The 24,406-nt window shown below is 47.3% G+C and overlaps 1 protein-coding gene across 6 annotated transcripts in view; it reads right to left on the bottom strand.

The window, feature by feature from the left end:
- The window catches only part of AMOTL1 (angiomotin like 1), a 120,549-nt gene that overhangs the window by 21,637 nt on the left and 74,506 nt on the right, over window positions 1–24,406 (bottom strand). For all 6 annotated transcript variants that reach the window (XM_036074982.2, XM_036074986.2, XM_036074987.2 and 3 more), the window contains 3 exons: window positions 22,279–22,570; window positions 16,262–16,406; window positions 14,661–14,750 (listed from right to left, as the gene is read on the bottom strand). In XM_036074982.2, coding sequence (XP_035930875.2) covers window positions 14,661–14,750; window positions 16,262–16,406; window positions 22,279–22,570 — 527 coding nt within the window. The remainder of the gene's footprint in view (window positions 1–14,660; window positions 14,751–16,261; window positions 16,407–22,278; window positions 22,571–24,406) is intronic.

The raw sequence follows: 24,406 nt of genomic DNA, 5'->3' as shown, positions 1-24,406 counted from the left end.
TCGTGGCGTTCGGCTCTCAGTCGGGCAGGAAGAGAGCAAGGACACACGCAGAGGCAGTGTGACAAGTCGCTCCACCATGCTTGCGCAGGTGCCGTGAGAACAGAGAGAGGACATCTAATTGAGGCCAGCGTGTGAGGGGGGCGGCCGTCACGGCAGTGAGCCTGTGGACAGGGGGCTGTGGCCCCAGAGACACAGGATCGAGGTATGTCAGAGCCATTCTTAAAGGGCATCTCTTGGGAGCTGCCCAGGGAGAGTCCCAGGGGTAAAATCACGGCATAAGAAGGTCCCTTCAGCTTATTATTAGCTAAGCCCCTTGGCATAGCTCAAGAGAGACCAGCCTCATGCTGAATTTTTGGTTGGGCTCCAACGTATATACTGAGAATTCCTAGAACAGGCAAGTTGACACAAGAGAACTCTTGCCCAGAACGGTCTGTTTACTCAGTGGATATGAATTACCCTGAACTGCGTGGAGCAGGGGGTTGTGTAGCCGATGGCTCCAGTCCCATTTACACAGAGGACGTCTGCTCATACACTGTTGACTCTGGAAACCACAGCGGCGGCACGGCTTTGTAACCAGGCCGACCTGGCTTGCTTCTGGCACCTTCGTACAGCGGTTCGCCGTGGGCACGGGAGATGTGCCGGACTCCATCTCCTCAGACGGAGCTCACGAGATCTATTCTGCATGACTGATGGGAGGTTTAGAGTGACCAGCAGTAAAATACCTCAGCAGAGAACAGCAAGAGCGGACATATTACTGGGGGCCTACCTTGTCTCAGGCACCATGTCTTGAGCCTTATAACAGAACCTCATAATGACTCCGTGTGACCACTGAGAAAACCGAAACGAAGTGAGCTCTGACCCTCGTGCAGGTCAGACAGTAGTCTGTTTCCTGAGGAAAGAGCAAGAGTGGGTGGAAAGAGAACTGGCCCAGTAATTCAAGGATGCTCCCTTTCCATCTTACCTTCTCGGAGGGTCCAGAGTGGCCAGTCTGTGGAAACGGTTTCTGCACGTATGCTCTGAGCACCAAGCCTGATTGCTGGCTGAACCACGGGATGGTGGGCCCTAGCCACCTCTGTTGAGGAATCCCCGGGACGGAGACCGTGTGTGGGGTCAGGCCAAGGGGTGACGGGGCCCCATACTGCTAGTTTTTAATGCAGTGCTCCAACTTACGGCTGGAGTTCGTGAGGGAGCAAAGTTGTGACCGGGCTCTTCTCAAGTTAAGTATCAATTTCTAGGTTGTTCCTGAGATAATGGGTTTTTGAGGAGTTTTTCCCTGAGCCCCATGTAACTGAAGGGATGGGGAGTCCAGCTGCCAGCTTGACCAAGGGCTGACGAATTTACTGGAATGCGTGGAAGGTAAAAGATAGGTCTTCTTTTCCCTCTTCTCTCCTTTCAGCCAGAACCAAGGTTTAACCCATTAACTGGCTGGTTCTTTGGGGATTCAGATCTCTCCCGGATTGTGGCTCTACATATGTGTGTAGACATAAACACAGACCAGGCAAACTCTGTTCAAGTTCCGAATCCCATATGCTCACATAGCAATGCCCAGCTAGCTCATTTTGGCACCTGGTTCTGCACGGTTATTTCCTCGGCACTTCTCAAGGAATGTTCTCGCTGCCTTGGATGTGGCAAGAGGGAGTGAGGGTGACAGAGTTAAGGGAAGAGGAGGCAGGCACAATCCAACACACCTCCTCTGAAACGCCAATGGCTAGAAGTCTCGTTCTGACCGCTGAGACTGATTTTAGGAGTCCAGTCCCTGGCCGCTCTGAGCAAAGAGAATGTAAAGGACGTTACCAGAGAACAGGCCGTAGACTGTGGGAGTCAGAGGAGACGGACTGACAGTGGCCAGGCCCTCCATGGACCCCAGCAGAGGCCCCACGTCCAGCACCGGTGGGAGACGGCCTGCATGAGGCAAGTGCTTCCTGACTGGATCTCCACGGAGCAGACAACTTCCACGGAGTTGGCTAACACTCAATTTAGAAGAGCCATTACTACAGTCCTCCACCCACGGGGCTAATGTGACAAGTAGCCATGAGTGTACTACAAAGTCCCCCTCATCTGCCCCTGCCCAGCACTTCCCATTTGAGGGGGTCCAACCTGAGGGGCCATGTGCCCAAGCGAGGCCAGTCAGTCTCTTGTCTGGGAACGTGCAAGTGGAAGCCAGGGAGAGGTGTGATGCTGACACGGACAGGGAACCTAGCTCCTCGGCTAGCAGCCGTATTCTAGCATGTGCTTTGGAGAAGCAGAGAAAGCCATACTGTAGACAATGAAGAATCAAGCAGGTGGACATAGAAGGGTGGATGAGAGTCCATGTTGTATTACAAGGAGGGAGGAAAACAGCCATCCAGACAGACACAGACCCCTAAACACAAACCACGAATTGATTCTCACAGACATGCTAGCCCGGGCCCCTAGACCTCTCGAGGCCTGCCTGCACTCCCAGCCTAGGGACTCCCTCACACCCTTATGTTCTCAGGAAACAGTCCTCTTCTCTGGGCTTAAGCTAGCTCAGGCAGATTTTTCTTCTCATAATGAAAGATCACTAAGACACTCTTCTTTCTTTATACGTCTACTCCCTTCTCCACCAAGAAAGGGCTTGGCAGTTTGGTAACACCTCAGGAGGACGCTGACCAACACTAATGCTATCAGTTCTGGTAACCAGAACCTTCTCTGCGCTGCTAATGAAATAGACTCCCTCTTGTGAAAAGTTGTCCAAATAATTATCTGCCATCTTCTCTCCCTAAAATTTCTTCTCCTGTCTCTTTTCCCTCAGGGATGCTTCGGCTCTGAGCTCCCTGGCACCGTATCTTATAACACTGGACGGATGTTGGGCAGGACTCCGTTCCAAGGGCCAGCCACAAGCTATGAGGTAAGTGAAGAGTCAGATCCTTTTGGAAGTCCCGTTGACACTAAGAGAAATTCCTTTTTTTCTGAGCTTGTGTGACTACAGAGACAATAGAAGGGATCTCATTTAGTTCATTATCTGCAAGTTATTCAGGTTCATCCTGCCTCAAAGATATTCTTACGCTGGAGCACATTGTTGAAAACTGCCCTCACCCGCTCACCGATGAACCCAGAAAGAGACCCCCCCCAAATATAATCCAAACAGGGCATTGTTTACATTAGAGAAGAGTGAGCTACTGACACGAAGCTTATTTGATGTAAAAGAGGAAAGATGATCTACCTTTAAAAGCCACACTAATTAATTCAGACACAAAAAAGTAATATACTACAACACTGACCCCATACGCCGCTTGTTTGGCCGCTTGTTTGGCTTTTCACTGTCTTTTAAAAACTGGCTGCTCTGGTTTCTCAGGTAAGGCAACTTGTGATTTCAGGAAAGGGTCGAGGATGCAAGAGCAGGTTGCCATGGTTTCGCCAGGCGACTGGAGACAGAGGTTGTGCGGGGGCGGCTAAGCAGGCCTATTCACAAACACGGGAACACTCTAGTGGGGGCTTGTTCCACACGGCTCAGAGAGTGAACTGCTGTAAATGAATTCTCAGTGAGGGAAATTAAGAACAGGAGTTCAAACCCAACTGTTCTGCAGAGCCTTGGCAGAGAGAGAAGGGGAGGGGAAAGAAGGGATGTGAGGGGGCGGCTGAGTAGGAAGGAGGGGTTCAGAAGAAAGCACGCCACCACCACCCTGCCCAGTCTCAACCAGAAATCTTTTCAGCTTAAATTTAGAATTTCCTTTCAATTTCAAAGGAAAATAGAGTGTCCCTTTTACACAGTACTATGGCAGCAAGATGACTCTAAAATAGGAATCAGTTTTCAAGGCCCACCCTGAAGGTTACTCGCTGCGTGAAGCTTTTCTGATTCCTTCAATAAAACAAATTTCTCCTGCACGGGAGAGCCTGAACTCACACACTTTGTTGAGGCGGCGGCAGGTGGGGGGAGTCGTCCAGTGAGTCCTTACCATCTTCTGCCTCGTAATATGCCACGTAATATGCCCATGTCTGCCTGTCTGAATCTTCCTACTGAGCGTACTTCATACTACCTTTGTAGGATGTTAAGAATCTAAGACAACAGAAGTGTTTCACAGGGGAAGAGCTATGGCAGGTTTACACAACAGCTTATTGAGGAAGATAAGTAGCAACTGACACATGATCAAATTCTAACCCGGTCTTTAAAATAAAACTTGAAAATGATAGTTACAGGGGCGCCTGGGTGGCTTAGTCGGTTAAGTGTCTGCCTTCGGCTCAGGTCATGATCCCGGAGTCCTGCGATCGAGCCCCGCGTCGGGCTCCCCGCTCATCGGGGAGTCTGCTTCTCCCTCTGCCCCTCACCCCGCTCGTGCTCTCTCTCTCAAATAAATAAATAAAAATCTTTTAAAAAAATTTTAAAAAGCGATAGCTTCAGGTCCTTATCACTAGAAAGCTAAAAAACCTAACCAGAAAATATTCTATTCATCTAATGAATGAAAATAATACATTTTGGTCTTAACATACTTATATTTTTGTTATATAACAAAACATATAACTTATATTTTATATAAGTTATCGATTGTAGCACCAAAAGTAAGCTGCCTTAGCTATGATGTGGTAGAAATATTTGAATACCAGTAGTTCTCCTCAATATAATTTTCCATAAATATAGTTCCCTTGAATATAATATAATCTCTTAAAATATAATTTTCTCTAATTTGGTCTTCATGTTGCATTTTAGTGCTGGAAACTGTACTTACACATTCAGGTATAATTCACAGGGGTTGGGTTTTTTTTAACCTACCTCAATTTATGACCTCCGCAGCTTGCTAACTTGCTTGACTGAGTAGACACCCATGCATCCACTTAGCCTCCAAAGGTACGGCTCAACCTTCCACTTTATTATTATTTTTTTACTTGAAATAAAAATGTACTGCTACTTCTCTCTCATTGCTGACAGCAAAATAACAAATTAGGCAATGAATAGTGCCACATAAATATATGAGGTAGAGGGCATTTGGTTTTGACTGCACACATATTCGTGAATCGATTCTGAACTGAATTTTCTATAACCATCGGAGAACGGCTCACCGTTTTTCTATTTTTGTCTTTTCTTAACATAAAAAGATGAACCACAGACGCTTCCATTTCCAGGTATGACCTAGCAGACAGTGTAGTTCCCGGTGTAGAAAACCACCATAAGACCCGGGCATGATACAGAGAGCAGGGATGTGAAGACGTGGAGAGTGATGTTGCTACATTGCCTCACACCATACACCTGAAATGCCTAACTCTTATTATATATCTATATAGGTACACACTATATAAAACAAACAAACAAACAAAGAATACGTATATAGAGAAAGCTATGACTTTCAAATGGGCCCTTTGGATGGCGGATAAGGTTTAACACCAGCACCTGGCCCAGACCGACGTTTACGCCGGGGAAGCTGTTTGACCTGGGGAAGCAAGTGGTTCCTTCTAGGACTGATCGAGGACAAAGAAATGTGTGGCCTGCAGTTACATTTTCTGTCTCCTTCAACTTCTGCAACACCTCCCTCCCATTGTCATTTTTGTAACTTGCTTTGAACTGATCCTTTTCTTTCTCTTCTTTCTACCAAACCACAGTCCTTGTAAGCAAAAAGAAAATTAGTAACAGATGCAAGCTTATTTTTAATGGTCTAAGACCAAATTTTCTGGACTTAAAACAAACACTTTGTCCCCTCAAAGTTCTCTGATTCCATTAAGATCCAGCTGTATGCTCTCACTACAATTCGTGAACCAAAAACAGTTTCAAAAATGAATTGTAAAGGAACCGCACCACAGAATTACTCATTGTATTCTGCTTATTTTTTATTTTTCATCATCTCAAGAACAAAAAGTTTAATTCCATAGATATTTTGAGAAAACATTTTTTTTTAGATTCTGAGCTCTATTCTGGTCTCAACAATTTTTTGTTTTTGTATTTGAAGAGATACTGGATTATCCAACAAGGCCTTCTGTTACAACTGGCCAGGGTTCAAAGATAGATGTAGAAGTCGGAAGCACAGAATATTAATTCCAGTAGTTAGAAGTCACTTGAGAAGACCCAAAGACATTATTATTTTAAGTCAAATAATTTGCAACCAAATAACACCTCTAGGAAGGAATTATTTACACCCACCCTACTATCCCGGATTCTTCTTGACATAAAAATGTGAAATCTTTCATCAAAAGAGATGACCTTTGGACAAGGGGAAGGAAAAAAGGTAAGAAAAAGGAAGTTCAAATTCTGGTCGCGGTTTAGCCATTAAACACCTATGGGGCCTTGGGGAAACCACTGGATCATTCTTGGCTGCAGTTTCGCTGCCATTACAACCTCTCTCTGCCCCCGGATACACAAGAAGAGCCTCCCCACACCAGCTCAGTACGAGTTTGGGCTCCAGACTCAGAATGACCTGGGCTCAAAACCTGTCTGCTCCACTCGCCACCTTGTATGACCATGGACAAGTTACTTGGCCTTCCTGTGCCTCAGGGTCCTTGTCTGTAAAATACCTGTAATACCGACCTCATAGGTTGTCTGAAGGACTAAAAGACACCATGTATCTAGAGAGGCTAGCAGAGTGCTTGGCACATAGTAAGCGCTCAATTAATATTGGCCGCTGTTGACTGTTCATCGATGACCACAGCCAGGCTGGCCTGAACCACAACCTGAAGGACAGACCCAAGGGAGCAAAGTGCAGCTCCACCTGAGGATAAACTTTCAACCATCAGCTCAACAGCCTCTGTCGACATTGTCGCTCACAGTGGCAACCAGATGGCCTTATAAATGAGCTCTGGTTCAGAGCACATATGCATTGCTGGTGACCACACTTGTGACCGTCAAGGTCCTCTCCAAGATCTGCAGACCTCACTTCACAGAAGGCTGCCTATGGCAGGAATTTCTGGCACTAAGACCCCACTATCCAGATGGTCCCCACCATTCACCACAAGCTGATCCTGCCAGGCCCTATCTCCCTCATGAGCAAATTCTGGATCCTCGCTGGGAGCTAAGTCTGGTGACTGCATTTCTACGTGTCTCAGTTTATCTAAAATGATGACAATCATACTCCCTCGATTAGGGATGAAGTAAAAGAGGACTCCCAGGAAAGACAATGATAATTACATCTTGGTTCATAAATTAGGGTAATTCACAAAATAAGATGTAGGAACGACTTCAGGAGTTCTTTCTTTTCCATCCTCTTTCTACTGAGGTTCCTGATTTTTCTCTCCTTCCATGACTGGTACTTGGTACAGAGGTCAGCACGCGAGGGCCTCCAGACCAAATCCCACAGCCTGATTCTGTCATTCAAGTTTCACTGGAACTCAGCCACGCCCAGTTGCTTATGGAGCATCTATGGCAGCTTTCAGGCTAGAGGGACAGAGTGGAGTAGGGACGGCCCCCAAGCCTAAAATTATTTACCATCTGGCCCTTTATAGAAAGAGTTTGCTGACCTGTGGCCTAAAATTCAGCTAGCTCAGAGTAGACAGCCAATAACTGTTTGGTTAAATGACAACCATCGTCATTGTATTCAATATCCAATAAATATTTATTAAATGACTCTAAGGGCCAGGCACTGTACCAGGTTCTGGAAATACAAAGACCTGGGACTGCAATGGTGAGGAGGACAGATGGGGCCCCAAGCCTCATGGTATAATAAGGGAAGACAGAACATGCCATCCAAACAGTTATTTATGTACAACTGTGATGAGCCTTTACAAGGGGAAAAGTACCCAGTGTCAGGGGACGATATAAAAGGAAGACTTCTCTAGCAATTGCCATTTAATGTGAGCTGAGACCTGGAATCCTGGATTTCCTGGTTCTGAACGGTCAGGGAAAGTAGGGTTTCCTGACGGCACATGAAATGCAAAAAGACTTCAGCATGTTCTTCATTTTGTGCTCCATCCATCCATCCATCCATCCATCCATCTATTCAGGTCTTAGTCCAAGAAAACGGGAATCCTAATAAAGTCACAGACATTTGCTTTTTCAATCCCTTCACCGGAATGCCAAGCAACAGGTTTAAAACCAACCATGTGAAGATCATAACCCATGTTCAGTTGTTAGAGACCAGTGTCAACACATGATCAAGAGGCAGTTCTTCAATCAGCTCTCGTTCCTGAAGCACAGAAAATCAGCCTACATTGAATGATGTTAATTTTCACACTTGGGGACATTTGAATGAACCTAAACAGATGCCCCACAGTCTGGGTGCACTCTGGTTATTGTGTAGGTTTGAAGTTTCTCAGCATGGCCTGTCAAGGTTGATCAAGTGGCTTAAGCACGCACATGCTCCATTTTCCAAGTTCAGCAAGGCTCGGTGAGCTACGTGGGCATTCTTTGGGAACACGGCCCATTTCCCCACCACGCAAACTGGTAGGTCTTGCCAGAGAAGATGAGTGCTGAAGCAGATGGAGGAAGGATGCAAGGAGGCAGGACGAAATATTGCAGAATAAATGCATTTGATCGAGTCTTTGCCTTTCCTATCTCTGGTTATCCCTCAGAGGCCTGTTGGTTGAATCAGATTTATTCCATTTCTTTAGAAGAAAAGGAGGTACAGGGAGATGAAGCATCTATCTTCACATCACTGAGTACATTGGTGAGAGACCAGGATTTAGAAGATGTAGCAACTGATCGGAGATTATTTGCTTGAGCCTGTGCCTATAAAACCTTTGATATTTAGGACTGCACAGTCCTATTAAACTTAGGGGTCATCTTTAATGAAAATCAGTTAACTTAGGGCAAGAAAATTTTCTTGACTTAAATGATACTGCCTTGGCAGGCTTCATGGTCCTTTCCTTTGCCCAGGCACTCATCTGTGGTGTCTGAAATGGTCTATGGATTGGTCAGTGTGAGCATCTGGCTGGTTGCTACAAAAACCTTCATATTCCAGGGCCAACTCTCATCTCCAACACAACCACAGTGGAGTAAAAGAGAAGGAGTCAAGGGAACCAAAGTCAACTCTATTAATACCAACTTTCAGGAAAAATACCATTAAATACACTGTCCTTACTAGTAAAAGATTTCCCTTACTTTGATATCTTCCTACTTAAAAAAAAAAAAAAAAAAAAAAAAAAGGATGGATGAAGGCAAAAAGGGAATTTGAGCATTTTTTTTCAAGATTTTATTTATTTATTTAAGAGAGAGAGCATGCATGCAGGAGCAGGGAGAAGAGCAGAGGGAGAGGTGAAGAAGGAGAATCTCAAGCAGACTCCCCACTGAGTGTGGAGCCTGATGCAGGGCTCGATCTTCACAACCTTGACATCACCACCTGGGCCAAAACCAAGCGTCTCACACTCAACTGACTGAGCCACCCTGGTGCCCCCTGAGCATTTTTAAGTTGCTTCTATTCTGACAGTTCTTTTATTAATTTGCCTAATGTCTTAAAGTAACTGAAGATAACACAGGTTATCTCTAAATATGACTGGGAGATACTGAGCGAAAGAGTACATTTTGATACCAATGCTGCAGGAGAATTTCCAGCCTATTGTTACAAGGATTTTTCCACTTTTATTCACTCCCTCAATACACATTTATTGAGTGCCAAGTACATAAGAAGGTTCAAGGGCTTGGGGGTGGGCACTGTGGGATATCGGTAAAAAATGTCTACCTTTCTCCCACCTCAAGGAGGGGATCCACGCAAGTAAGTCACACCCATACGGAATGCAATTGGGGTAAGTGCTACAGTGGGCTCCCCTCCAAGTCGGGAGAAGCTGCAAGCATGGGCAGGCCCCGAGGAGAGGTAAACCAGGGCACCCATACGTGACAACATCTCACCTATCCTTCCTAATGAAGCCTGATGGAAACCCCCCACATGATGCAATGAAACCCAATGAGGATTCAGAACAATCTCCTTGTGCTCTATGTGGGTCAACGGAACCAATATTTATATCATTGTAACTTCTGTTTTGTGTTTCACAAAAGCCCGTTCCGGAAACACAAACACCAGAGGAAGGGTCTTACAGGAAATTATATTAGTCTCTTTTATATTCTACAAGAGACGGAAAATCAAAGTACCTCAAAGAGGATTCAAGAGTAAAAGGATGATTACAAGACACATGGAAAATGGCAAATCACTGTAATCTTTAAAATAAGTTGGTCACAGACATGTTTCTGTGTTAATTTCCAAACCCACTAAGAATTACAAGAGAAATCAAATCCATATGGTTCTGACTTATTTACACCCATTGCTCAATAACTTAGACAAATAACTGAATGTCCAAAACACCTTTTTTTTTTTTTTTTAAGAGAGGGACACCATTTAACAGCCAGAATCTAACTTAAACAGACTTAAGTTTAACCAAATATGCTAAACCTGGAGGGCCTAAAGAACCCCAAAGGGCTGGAGACAAGTTCTTGCAAACCGTGGAACATGGCTGGTTTTATCCTGGAACAACACACATATGCCACAGCTAATCAGCTCCCATTCAATCCGAGAACATAATAAGATCATCTCTACCAGTCTAGTTTCCCTGCATCTAATATATTTCATTTTTGTCTTTCTGGCCTAATATCATGGGAATTCTGCAGAGTTATCAGTTTTCAGCAAGGAACAGATAAATGGTTGTACTTACTGAGAAGACAGAGCTAAGAATGACGATAGACATTCCCGGGGTGCTGCCTTTAGTGGACAGTGGCCCACCTCTGCTCCGTGTGTATGTGTGCGTGAGCATGCTCACAAGCGCACGTGCGTGAGTGACAAATGCATGGGAAAACCAGGGATCTCAGTAAGTTAAAGAAGTTAAAGGACAAAGGAGCCCCAATTTCACATAGACAGACAAAACAGGGATTGGCTCCATGCCCCATTTTTCAGGAGCAATTTGGTTGCAAAAATATTCAGAACAATAAACAAACAAACCCAGAAAACAAACAAATAAAACTGAATTCCTCTTAAGTGAGTGATGCAACACCGAGAGGTGATAGAAAAAAAAATTCCTCAGTCATCAAACTCCTAAGCACTTAATTCAGCATGACTTTTATTTTTTTTTAAGATTTTATTTATTTATTTGAGAGAGAGAGCATGTGCGCATAAGCGGGGGGAGGGGCAGTGGGCAGAGGGAGAAGCAGGCTCCACACTGAGCGGGAAACCAGATGCAGGGCTCCATCCCAGGACCCTGGGATCACAACCTGAGCTGAAAGCAGACACTTAACCAACTGAGCCACCCAGGTGCCCCCAGTGCGATTTTTAATACAGACAAATTTCATGACCAGGGAGACACAAGAATCACTGTGTTTAATGTTCATTTCAATCTGCAGAGCTAAGTAGTAACCACCCCCAGAGTCTACCAAGGTCTTCATCAGGCACCAACTTCAGAGCAGAGAGTTGAGTCTTCAAAGGCAAACTACCCTGGGCAACAGAGATATTTACTGATCAGGCCAGGAAGGAGCTTCTCCCTCCATTACCTGAGAGAGCTTTACAGAAGTCCTACTGACCACCTGTACTGCAAGAGTTCCATGGGTCTTCTTGGCCCTGGACTCCTAGATTCAACACAAACACCTAGCAAAAAGTCAATCAGGCCCGTCTCTACTTTCCCCTTCCCTCCAACTTCCCCATCGGCCAAGGTATCTGTCGGGGGCTTCACGACTTAGCCTTAGCTCCTTGGCTTGTTGTTATCCAGAGAAGTCACTTCTCTGACCCAAGGGCTAGAATCTCAAAAGATCCACTTGAAAAGGATGGCTCCTTTTGAGTGCGACGTTTATAATTATGATTACCAAGCATTTAAAAACTATTCTAATTATAGAATTTCTAAAAGAATACACAGATAATGGAACACATTAATAACTATGAAGAGAGGTGGTAATTCATGCCTGCCGTTCTATGCCCACATGCTAAAGCCTGACAGAGTGCCCTGCCCATCACCAGCCTTCTGGGTATATCTGCACCGACGATTACATGGGCTCACTCAGCTATGGGTCGCAGCGTGAGATGACCCAACACGCTCAAACCTTTACTCATTATCTAATCCCAGCCTGCTTTTCCTGCTTTTTATTGGTAAAGGGTGACCATCCATCCAGTTGCTCAGTCACACCCCTTTCTCGGGCTCTCTCACTGCCACTATTCAACTGGTCACTGAGTCCTACTAATTTTGTCATACTTCTCTGTCCCCTACTCTCCACCACTATTTCTGTCTTACTTCAGGACTTCTACCTCTCTTGTCTAGATACCAAAATCTCTGTTAATTAGTCTCCTTACCTCCAGCTTAGTCCCTCCTGAGTTTCTCTTCTACTGTGCCTCCCAAACTAGCTTCTAAAATGTAAGCCTTGAAAACAGTGAAATCATAAACACATTTGAAGAAAACATAGGTGAACAGTTTTATAATCTTGGAGAGTAATAAGCATTTCTAAGCATGATATAAAGCCTGGAAGGCATAAATATGGTTACTTAAAAAATATCTCCTATAACATAAAGAACACTGTAATCAAAGATTAAAAAACAACTGAGGAAAATATCTGCAACATATACAGTGGAGGACATGCTAATTTCTTTAATATACAAAGAGCTCTTAAAATTCACTAAGAAGAAAACCTATCTGCAAATTTGAAATAACATCTCAAGTCCATCTCTTGCCACACCAGGAGAGGAAAAGCTAATGCAAATAATTACAAAGTTGTGATAAAGGCACAAATGTCCTGTAAAGACTAGGTACTGAAAAATTTGTTAACTATCACTGGTAGCAAACCTGCTTCAAACACCCTGCCTAGATTCAATTACATTACACATCGACCCTGAGATACCTGTAAGCAGTTGAAAAATGCCTCTGGACTGTCTTGTTTATGCCTTTGGAACACAGCGAAGCATGTTTGCACAGAACAAATCATTCCCTGTAAAGCTGGAAGGCCCTCTTTGCCAGCATTATTGATGTGTTAGCTTTCAGCCAGAAGGTTAACGTTTTCAGGAACATTTCTCAACTCACACAACCCCAAACCTTATCACTCCATCAGCATAATCTGGGCTGGGAGGCTGGAGTGATGCCTCTCAGATGAAACTAATTGGCTTTTCCATTCTGACCTGAGCTAAGTGACAAAATAATATCCCCTGACAAGAGGCAGTGTCCCAGCTGGGTGACATTGCTAATGTAACTGCCAAGACACCTCCTCTTACCCAGGCACACGGGCATCCAAAAGCCAGGTGTTAAAATCCTAAAGACCAAGAGTACAGATGACTCCTCTTTTGAATGAAAGCTCGGATGAGACAGTGGGTCGACTGCACCCATAAGAAGAGATAAAATTTGTTAGGAAAGTGAATCATTCAAGACGCTGACACAGCTGTTTATGTAAATCTGGAACAAAGGCCAAGTCACCTACTGCAAGACATCCAAAGATTCTGCGGCAAAATCCCTTGACCGTATTAGTGTCCATTTGCCGAAACAGAATTTAAAACCTAAAACTGAGACTAATAACTGAGTGCTACCACGAATAAATTTGGGGGAAACAAAGGAGCTTGAACCCAACCAAGCAGTATTGGAAATCAGAAAATTGAACCAATTGTTTCCCAGCCTTGAGAATGTAAGGCTGTAGTCAGGGGCCAAGCATCAGAATACCACCATCGTACAAGGGATGTGAACACATGACTTTCTGTTGTTGAAACCAACTCTCCGGAGTTTGTGAGCACTTGATTCACAATGTTGTTGAGAATTATGATACAGAAATAAATCCAATTTTCTAAACAGCTTCCAAAAAAAAAAAAAAAGAGTTGGATTTTTACATTTGTAACATACAATGAATGGATTTGCAGAGATTCAAACCCTGATGGATGGTTTCTCAAAACCCATTTGTTTCTATCATTTGCCTCTGGTAAAAAGCATAAAATATTCTCCCAATAAATCTAGAGGCCCAGGGTGCCACTGATTATTTTATTCTGGGCTGCCGTGGGCTCAGTGACTTCTGGAAACAAGCGCCACACATGGAGATGCACGATGGGACCATTCGGTGACTTGACGCTGCAAGGGGCAGCCAGGAGCCGCTCACCCTAAGGAGCACAAAAAACATGCCAGGAGGACCAGATCCCACTCTAGGCCTCCTTCCCTCTCTGTGGAGGAAAAGAGTTGGTGCCTTATTTAAAGGATTGAGTGCCGGGAAAGGCTGTGACCTTGCTATTTCTTGAAGGATATTCTAGAGAAACAGAGAGAAACAGTAGGTCAGAAGGACAGAATAAACATTGCTGAAATAATAGAAATCCAACCTTGGCTTTGTGTCTGGCAGACCTAGGAGGACCTCCTCCTGAGGCCCAACAGCCTCTTATGCTACCTGAACACACAAGAGGCAAACAGCCTACTTAGAAACCTACTTAAAACTGTTGAATCACAGATCTGAACCTCTGAAACAAATAATGCAATATATGTTAAAAAAAAAAAAAGAAGAAGAAGAAGATAGCAGGAGGGGAAGAATGAAGGGGGGGAAATCGGAGGGGGAGACGAACCATGAAAGACTATGGACTCTGAGAAACAAACTGAGGGTTCTAGAGGGGAGGAGGGTGGGAGGATGGGTTAGCCTGGTGATGGGTATTAAAGAGGGCACGTTCTGCATGGAGCACTGGGTGTTATACGCAAACAATGAATCATGGAACACTACATCAAACACTAATGATGTAATGTATGGTGATTAACATAACAATAAAAAATCAAAAAGAAACCTACTTAAAATGAACAAGATTCCTTCCTCAGGCCCCCAGTTTTTAAGAATAACAATGTGAGGACAGAGAAACGTGGGGACTCACTCTGGGAAGCGTAGAGCCCCTCTGCAGCTCTGTCTTCGTGCCCGTCGTATTCCCTGCTAGACAGCTGCCTGTTGGCCGTCTCTAGGCGATCTGCACAGAGAAGACATGGTCACAAAGAAGTGCATGTAGATCGAAGTCACCATCCCAGCAAGAAACGTCATGGGTGCCAGGAGCCCCAAACTGGATCCCTCTTGGGGAGAGACAATAGGTTCCAAAATACCCAAAGAAAAAGTCTTCAGATGCCACATTGTGTGGCTGCATGCAATCTGGTGTCAGCAGAGGGAGGCAGCTGAGCGAGCACAGGTTCTGAGAACTGCATCGCCCCCTGCAAGGCCCACGAACCTCTGTTTGGAAGTCCTCGAAAAGCGGCTAAGTGTCCTTGGCCTCAGACCCAGCCCTAGTCTCCCCCCGACCGCCAGCCCTACGGTTAGCCCCTGCTGCCAAGTGTAGCTGGGAAGCAAAAAATAGAAAAACAACGAACTAAAAATCAAAATTAAAAAAAAAAAAGTCAAAATGACCAAATGGATGAAGATTCTACCTAGTGAGTTCTACGTTTGCTCAAACCACTTGGTAAATCTTCATTTATTCAATTCAGTAATTCGGTTTAGTAAGTCTTTATTGAATGTCCGTGATTCCCAAGACAAAAGGATTTGTGGTAATGGGAAAGGCAGGCTCTGGCTACTAGAGACCACCAGGACATTATTTTCACCGACGAGGCAACTGAAAAGTGGCTTAGCTCACTAAAAACAAGTAAAATGTTACGGGTTAAGTCATTCTGTGTTGGAGAGTGCCAACATTCTATAGCAGTTGGCTTCCAGCTTTTGGGGAGTTTATATATATCTACTCTTTTCACAACTGGGGGCTTTTTCTTTTTCCTCCAAAAGGATGCTGTCTGGGTCTGTCTTCTATACTGTATCTAGCAAGTGTTGAGTGGTAGCTTTCTAAGAATGCTACCAAATGACAGCCTGATGTGGGAAGGGCTGGGCATCCAACATTGGTCTTTTCAAACATTCTCCCTCGCATAGTCACAAATCACTGCTAAGTACTTTTATTATTATTTTTTTAATTTTGAAGTTATGTTTTTATTTTTATTTTACGGAGTCAATTTGACACAGACCGTTCAGTACTTTTAAAGGAGGGAAAGAGGGGCGCCTGGGTGGCTCAGTCGTTAAGCGTCTGCCTTCGGCTCAGGTCATGATCCCAGGGTCCTGGGATCAAGCCCCGCATCGGGCTCCCTGCTCCGCGGGAAGCCTGCTTCTTCTCCCACTTCCCCTGCTTGTGTTCCCTCTCTCACTGTGTCTCTCTCTGTCAAATAAATAAAATCCTAAAGTAAAATAAAATAAAAATAAAAATAAAGGAGGGAAGGAGCTGCACACACACTCCCTCACTTTCATGGACTCGTGCGTAGAGGGTGTCACTTCTCGGGCCCAGGGCAGCCACCCACAACCTACACAGGAGAAAAGAACAATCCTGCTCTTTGAGCACCCCTGCCCCAGGTGGTTGGACTTCCCGAGATTACTGGACACAGTGTGGCCCGGAAGGCAGGCCGCCAGCTCCATGGGAGTCTAGGGCAGGGAGCATGCGGATGGGGCTGGACGTGCCTCGGAGGTCTCTGTTGAAATCGTGAAGCCTTCGGATCTCGCCTTCCAGTTTGTTTCTCATTGCCTTGTCCAGTGATTCCCGCTTGGTAGTGGACTTGACCAGGCTCTCATAGGCTTCTGAAATTCTCTGAAGTTCTTTTTCAAACTGCAAGAAAGAAGCGGCATGAAAGTGGGATTCCTGCCATGCCCACTGGTGCCTCCGTTAGACTGAATCCTCTGACACGTGTGAAGGCGGTGTCTTCCTTCTGCGTCTCTGGCTGCACTGTCTACAGATGCTGCCATCGATCCCACGCACCCTCTTCCCTCCAAGGGCCACACTAGGATCCTGTAAACAGCAGCCTCTCAAGTCTGCCTGCACCGCCCGATGCCACCTTGCAGAAACCTCTCTGTACAATTACCAGGAAGGGGTGGATTTAAACATAACTTCAACCTCTTATATTTTGTATGGCAATTTATAACTATTATTATTCTTCTCACTTTAGAAAAGGGAAAAAGATTACTGTACAGAAAAACTCAAGGACCACAGCTACAACCCAAGTGCGGTTCTCTTCCAGAGACCCTCCTACCCATCCCCCAAGGAACGTAAAACCCACACGAGGAGAGGCATCGTTACGCAGCATTTTTACCCCTTTGTCTATGAACTTGTCTACATAAGGACAAAAGACTTGTATCTAATTATAGACAAATGCACCACAGGAAACCTCTTTATATGAAGAAATTGAAAGATATGGGGTGAAGATCCCGGTTACAACGGAGCTGGGAAGACACACTAAGTCAAGGACTGTGCCTTTAATCTCTGGCATATTTAAATCTGTAACAAGTAGCTGTAACTATTCTAGCAGGAGTCTCCTATAATAGTACGTTGTTTGATGTAGATCTCAACAACTCCCATTTTACTGTTGCATAGCATAAATGCAGGACAAAGGGGTATGGAACTTTGATGAACGGCTGCTCTGAGTTGGGACTGGAGGCCAAGTGGGGAGGGCTGGAGCACTAGCGCCCCTCACTGGGCACCAAGAGGCCTGCACCGTGTTTTCAGTCCCCGCAGGAGAGCTATGTCACCAGGAGCCAGGCACCCACTACCTGTACCCCAACCGCTCAGATCAGAAAGCCCCTGCTGAAACCCTGCTGAAACTATAAGTAATACATGTCCTGAGAGAGCAGATATCTATCGTACATTTTCTAGGTGTCTGGGTGCCAAGGATACAGAAAGAAGTAAGATAATTTCTGGTCTTGGGGCACTCACAGTCTAGTGTTGGCCTCCCCCCAGACACATGTGCTTTTCCAATGCATGTGATAAGGGGTGTGGTGGTTCTGGATGCTCTCACAGCCAAGAGACAAAGTCACTTTGCAGGGGTAAGAACAGGCTTCTTTAAAAAAGATTTCAGAGAAAATGCTACTTAAAATAAGCCTCAAAGGATGAACAGGACTTTGCCCAGCAGAAAAGATCAAGGGGCTTTGCGTTCTAGTCAGAAGACAGGGCGGGAGCCACGGCACCGGGCCACGAAATCAAGTGCATGTCTCTGACATGACAGGTAGTCCAGGGATGAGAGCAAGACGTGAGGGCGGGAGCTAGGCCCGAGGGAAGGACTTTCGGAGTGGGGCGGCGGGGGGGGGTTGGTCAAGACTCCACAGGTACAACAGAGGAGTCAGTGAGTAAGACAGGAAGCCGGGGGTGCCACAAACTTAAGGAGAGAGAATGTGGTCAACACCCCAGGGGTTACAACGGAGCCGGGAAGACACGCCAAGAAAGAGGCCAGTGAAGAGGCTGGACAGCGTGGGGGCTTCTGCAAAGTGGCAGCCCACCAGAGTGGAGCTGAACATCAAGGCTCCCCTCGGTACCAGGTTATTTTCCCAAAGGCCTCCTAATACCAGAGCTGATCCTTTCCTGGTCCCCTCATTTCGACAGGACTGTTTCTTTCAAAGATACGAATTGTTGGTACTGTGGCAGCAGAGAGAACAGCACATCCTGACTCCTGTTGATTGCCCTCCCGCAAATCATGTTCCTGCCTTATAATTTTGTTTTCAAAAGAGAGGGCTCCAGAACATATCACGGTTTCTATGCTAATTTCATCAATAAAAGGTGGCCTTTGTTTTCGGACAGATGGGCATGCCTCGGGGACAGGCCCCTTCCAGGCCAGGGGGCGTCCCCTGGTGCTGGGGAAGCCCAGCAGAGGTGCTGAGACAGCCCCCCGGAGCCTGGCGCCCCTGCCTCAAGCCCAGGACGACCCGGGAGCCTTCTTCAACGACACCAAACACGGGAACTTTCCTCAAGCTGATTCCACAGTACTTTCATCTGGCTGGAATTCTGTCCTGCGTACGTATTCTACATCTCTGATCTGATCTGTCAACTCCGCGAACGCAGGAACAGCCCTTATAGCCCTAACACTGCGCCCCGCCCCCGACACAAATACAGGCTGATGAATGAATCTTTAACCGTGTCACTCCTAAAGACAGACTCAGGCACTGATCAACTGCACCTGATCGTGCCTTCTTTCCTTCACTGGAAGAACTTCCCTCTGCATACTTTATAAAAGCAAACTGCAGGATCCCTGGGGCAGCATGGTTTACTATCTTAAATCCTAAAACAATCGGGAACTGGGATATGGTTACGTGCTGGTAGCTACCCAGTGAGAAAGGGCAAGGGTCTCCGTTCAGGACAAGGTACTTCCTGTGGGAAATGGCAGTTTCCTGTCGTCAGGATGGAGACCTTCGTCCCCTTCAGTGTGTTAGGGAGGACAGAGCTATGACTAAATGGAGCAAGTCCAAGGGATGCAGATTTTGATTCAAAAGAAGAGAGAATTTCCGAGCTATGTTTTCCAGAAGTAGGCCCAGTAGGAGGGAGCTTCTCTCCTCTGGAAGCATTCAAGTAAAAAATGAATGATCTCCTTTCAGGGACATGAGAACTTGGCCTAGAATCATTTTCAGAATTTTCAGTCTAACGCTCTATGATTTGATTGCACACTCCTTCAGAATGGGAACCACTTATCCCCCATGTCCAGAACACCAATCCCCCTGATGTTTGTTAAAGATGAGGGGCAGGCTGGCCAGGCTGGCTTTGAGATGAAAACACCCCGGCCAGTTCAGAGTCCCAGCAGGATCCTATGAAGACAGCACTGGGTCTGCCTCCACGGCTCCCACCTTCCCTTCCAGCCTATGTCAAGCCAAGCTGCACAACCCCTGTGATCCCACAGACAAGCACTCCTTGTCCCAGAAACAGAACTAGGAGCAGAGAAAGAGAAAACCTCAGCCACTCCAAGCTCTAGATACTGGTGTCTTCCCTGAGCCCCTTCACGCGCACAGCCCAGAGACCCACAGGACCAAGACTGGCCTGCTGTCCCAGCCACAGAGGGCCCAATCAGAGCCACCACTGTTGCGCTGACAAAAGACCAGGGTCTTCACTCAGGCAAGCCCGGGGGAACCGTAAATACCTAGCTGTCTCCCTTCAAATGCCCACCTAGGCCTTGACAGCTTCTGAGGCCAACCCTCTCAACAGCCCACAGTCTGGTCCCACTGCAAACTCTGTCCATTAATTAGGTTTCAGGGAAACCAGGAGGAAAGAGAAGCAAAACAAGTGGCCAAAAGGAAAAATTACAAACAACTACTCTTTCTGGGGGTCCTCAGCCATCATCCCAACACTAACAGTGATAATCACCGCCTTGTGCCTCTCTGGAAACAGGGTCTTCCTAACTAGGCCGCACTTGGGCAGGCTCCGCGTTTAGTCATTCTTTCCCGCTGTGTTCCTGGCACAGGATGCATAGGCTAAGGCCTGTCATTAAAAATTCATCTGTTTCTGGTGTTGCCCTTACAATGAATCCTGCGAGGGCTCCCAACACTGCGAGGATCCTGGATTGGATGTTATTGCTGGCACATGGCGGCCCCATCCTTCGGCGCCGTATGTGTCTCCACCCAAAGCAGGGTCATCCGTGCTGAGAAGTGAGGTTGTCACCTCATCCGACAGTCCTCTCCCCAGACCTGCTGACAGACGGCCAAGCAGGGCGGCCCATGAGCAGGGAGGACTTGGGACAAGGCCCATCCCGGGGACACAAGCCTCGAAATGTTAAGTCACAGCCTTCAGGCAGCCCTTGTGTCTCTCACTCCTAGTTGCTGACAACAGCTAGGGGACTAGTGATGAACACAGCAGTCTCCATCAAAATCTGCGTGTTCGAACTGACAATTCCAGTTGGACATATGACTGATTAATGACATGGAATAACCATAGAACCATTTATAATATTCAAGGGACTAAAGGAGTTTTGAGTTCCAGAAGGGTAACAGCTTTTGATTTTTCCTTTTTCAATCATCAAAATCCTTTTGGCCACTAAGTTTAAGAATCATCCCCTGTGCCGGGAAGCTGAGTCACTGGGAGACTGATTTGGTTTTTCAAAACAGAAACGTGCACCGAAATCAAGAATGAGATGCTTGTGACAGGTCAGTAAAAAGTGTATGTTAATAAAACACGTCAATGAAGAATAACAAGACCTCCCAATTTCTGTGCCTTCCACGTTACCATTCAAAGACATCCATGCGGAAAGACCCAGAACCAAACTGCCCTCAGGTGGGTCTGCATAACTCCTGAACCTGCCTGCCACAGGGCTTCATTAGGGAGAAGAAAGAACGACTTCTTTCCCAGGAGGGGCTGGGGAGCTCCTTCCCAATGTGCAGACTGCTTCTAGAAGGAAGCTGCCCCCGGAGGTGTCAGAGGCAAGCTTGGGCCTGAGCAGGGACTTACAGCCAAGGCCACGAGACAGCGAGCTTGTTTCCCAGCTTCGGGGGTCCGACCAGGGTGGGAGTGAGGCTGCAAACTTCAGGCAGCCCATTTCTCTCTGGCTCTCATTTTTTCCCCTCCAGGAAAGGCATCCAGAGCTCTCTGAGCCAAGTCTGGTCTTGACTCCAGGGAGCTCCAGACCCTTTCGGTGGAAGCTCTGCATGAACGTGCTGGGGCAGATTCTGCCTGTGAACATTTGCACCATCAAACCCACTGCTCCCAGCTGTGTACTGCCAGGAAATCAGAGACACTCACTACTCTGAAACGCCGACCAGCAAAAAGACCATGCCTCACCTGAGAGAGGAACGCTATGCGGGCCCGCCAGCCAAGAGGATTAACTGTCACCTGGGACCAAATGGCAATGCTCCTGTAGTCAGGCGGGGTTTATATTCCTACCTTTTCTCTTTATAAAAGCCCCCGAGTGTCCAGGACAGGGCCAGGTACTTAGACTCTTATAAGATCACTCCCACCACGCAGGCCTCCAGGTCTCCAGAAAGGAAACTCTAGGGCCCTGTGGCTCTCCTGCTCCCAAACAGCCTAGTGCCTCTGCCCCCCTCACCTCTTCTGTGCGACCGGAAGCATTTCAGGTGCTGACACGTGGGGCATCGTGAAATCACTGCCTACGACAGTTCATCTTGCTGGAAGTTCTCCCACTGACTATGGCTCTCGGCATAAAGCCCTAAGCATGAAGCCTGCTGCACACTCGGATATCCCCGTGATGACGACACGGGCTGGAATCGAGCGGCATCTCCCCACCTGACAAACGCCAAACAGAAGGATGGACGGCAGGCAGTCGCTCGGACTCTACCCGCGGTCTTGAGGCCATGCTGCTTTCTGCAGAGACCAGCTAATGAAACCCATATGACGATCACCCGGCTCCTGTCTGAGAACCCTGGATGTAAAGACAGACCTGTCTGTCTCAACCCATTCCTCTGTGTTCCTTCTTCCACGCCGTCCACCCGGGGGGATACTACTGAACTCTGAGGCCATCCCCCTCCCCCCGTACCTCTACCTCCTGCAACCCGCCTGACATTCCACTGCAGGGATGAGCTCAGGGGACGCTCCCTCTTTTGGACTGTAAGCTCCTCCTATTTATTTGTCTCCCTAAAGCTTTGCACGGCACCTGGCATAAAAAGGGGTCGCTGAGGGCCCGTGGGTCAGGGCATCCCCCCCTTGATGAGCAGGTAAAAAATTCTGACCCTCCCAGAGAACCTTCTTCTCCCTCTCCTTCCCTCGGGAAGTCACATACCTTGTGGAGCTTGTCGGCATTGTCATAGTAACCCTGAAGTTCCTGGTGAAGCACCCGGTTCTCCTCGGTTAGGATCTCCACCATCTGCTGGGCTCGCTCCACGATGGCGAAGGCATCAGGCCCAAGCTGCTGGCTGGGCGAGGCGGCCGGCGGGGGCTGCGGAGCCGCCAGGGTCACAGGCAGTGGAAGTGGCAAGGACACGGAGTGCAGCGGCCCGCTGACCGGGGGGTTCTGGGAGGACATGGGGCTGTGCTGCTGCACGGTCGACGGGAAAGGGAGCTGGCAGGGGCGGCTGCAAGGGAAGCGGAGACCAGGCATCAGACCCCAGGAAAGCGGTGGGAGGACAAAGTTCCAGCAAGAGCCGGCCTATCGCTGCCACAGGCCGCCGCGCACGTCTCCGTGTCCAGGCCCTCACCCACAGATAGGTAATGTGTTCTCCCTCTGGATCAGCACTGTTGGGGTGGCTGGCGGGGGGTGCCAGGGCCCTGCTCTCACGAAGCTTACGTTCTCGGGGACGGACACAGGTGATCCATCCAATAAAACCAGGTAATGTGACAGCGAGGGACCAAGTGGCTAGTTCATTCTGAGAGGGGAAGGGGATGTGGGTGCCTGAGTTGAAGTCTGAATGACAGACAAGAAGGAGCCAGTGGCTGGGGCAAGGGGGTCAAGGAGGAGGCAGAGGAGCGTTCCAGGTAGGGGAATCGCCTAGTGTATGGGGCCTAAGTCAGGACTTAGCACAGGCAGACTTGTGGATATGAAGCACGGCCAGCAAAAGTGGAACAAGGTAAGACCAGAGAGAATGATGGGCAAGGGCCTTTGTAAGCCAAGGCCAACCCTGCCTTCGGGGTGTAGCCCTTGGCCTTGGAGGAGCTGCCCCACGGAGTGGTGCGGAGATGAGATGGACAGGGGCAGGAAGGGACACAGGGCGCCCCACAGGGAGGCTGAGCTATGGTCTTGGTGAGAACTGATGGGAGTCTCACGAGGCCGTAGCAGAAGGGCAATTAGGGATGGATTTGGGATACATCTGGATAGATCATGGACAGCGAGAGAGAAGGGAAGGAAAATTTAGAAATCACTCCTACATTTGGGGCTTCGCACAAATGAACAGGGGGTACCATCCAATGAAATGGGCAAGTCTTTAGGAAGAGACAAGTCTTTTGTTTTGATCTGCTGGGATAAGGAGGACTGGGGATCTTAGCCGCGTTATAAAGATGGTTCAAAGCCCGGGCTCTAGCTCCCCTATCTGAAACCTTGAGCTGCCATCTCGAGTTCCACTCCCCAACAATCCCCACCTCACTATTCTGTTACCTGTGTCGTAAGAATCATCATATTTTCACCCAGCCTACGCCAAGGGCTCCTACCAACAACTCCTGTACGTATAAGCAGCAAAGACAGTCATGGTGGCTAGTTCTCCAACCACAGCTGCCTCTCTTCTGCAGACCTCCCTAACCTTTTAGGTCTCAGTCTGGGAACTGGAGTGTGAAGAATTCAGCACCCCTGAATCACCCACATTCTGCATCACAGGTTGGAGTCCTCTGGAGATCCAGCTAACTGGTACTTCGTCTTTGACGCTTACTTGTGTCGCCTCCTGTTCCTCATGGCTAGCTGTAGCCAAAGCTCTCAGAGCTCCCCCTGCTTTGCCCAGGAGGCCGCCTGGCCTTCTATTTTCCTTTTAAGTATACTTGCTGGAATATTTTGGGACCCTGTCGGCCTCTGTATCGCTCATTTTGTAAGCATCTCTTGTAGCCAGGATTCCTCCTGGCAGCTACATGTTGCACTCTAGAAGGAAATTTGACAGGGGTCACTTTAGGCCTCCCTACATGGATATGCGGACATTCACAAAGACGACCTCAGAAGCAATCCAGCAGATCCTAACAACGTGACCTCCCACAGGCCTTGCTATGGTAACGAACACCAGGTCTCTCAACCTCAGCTTGGAAGATATTTCCCAACTAGATTTCCTTATGCCTTCAATCAGAAAGCCCCTTCCATTTCCCATTCAAACAGCTAGGTTCTAAGTTCCCCGAGGCAAGGTGGAGAACCATGGAGCTCAATTCGGTTCTTGATTCCTTAGTGGGCTCCCAGATCTGTTACTGAGCAAGTGCATTCCTACAGGCTGGCTAAATCC

Source organism: Halichoerus grypus, chromosome 11 (genome assembly GCF_964656455.1).
Source record: "Halichoerus grypus chromosome 11, mHalGry1.hap1.1, whole genome shotgun sequence".
In the NCBI taxonomy this organism is placed as follows: domain Eukaryota; kingdom Metazoa; phylum Chordata; class Mammalia; order Carnivora; family Phocidae; genus Halichoerus; species Halichoerus grypus.
This window is presented reverse-complemented; position numbering and strand designations above follow the sequence as displayed.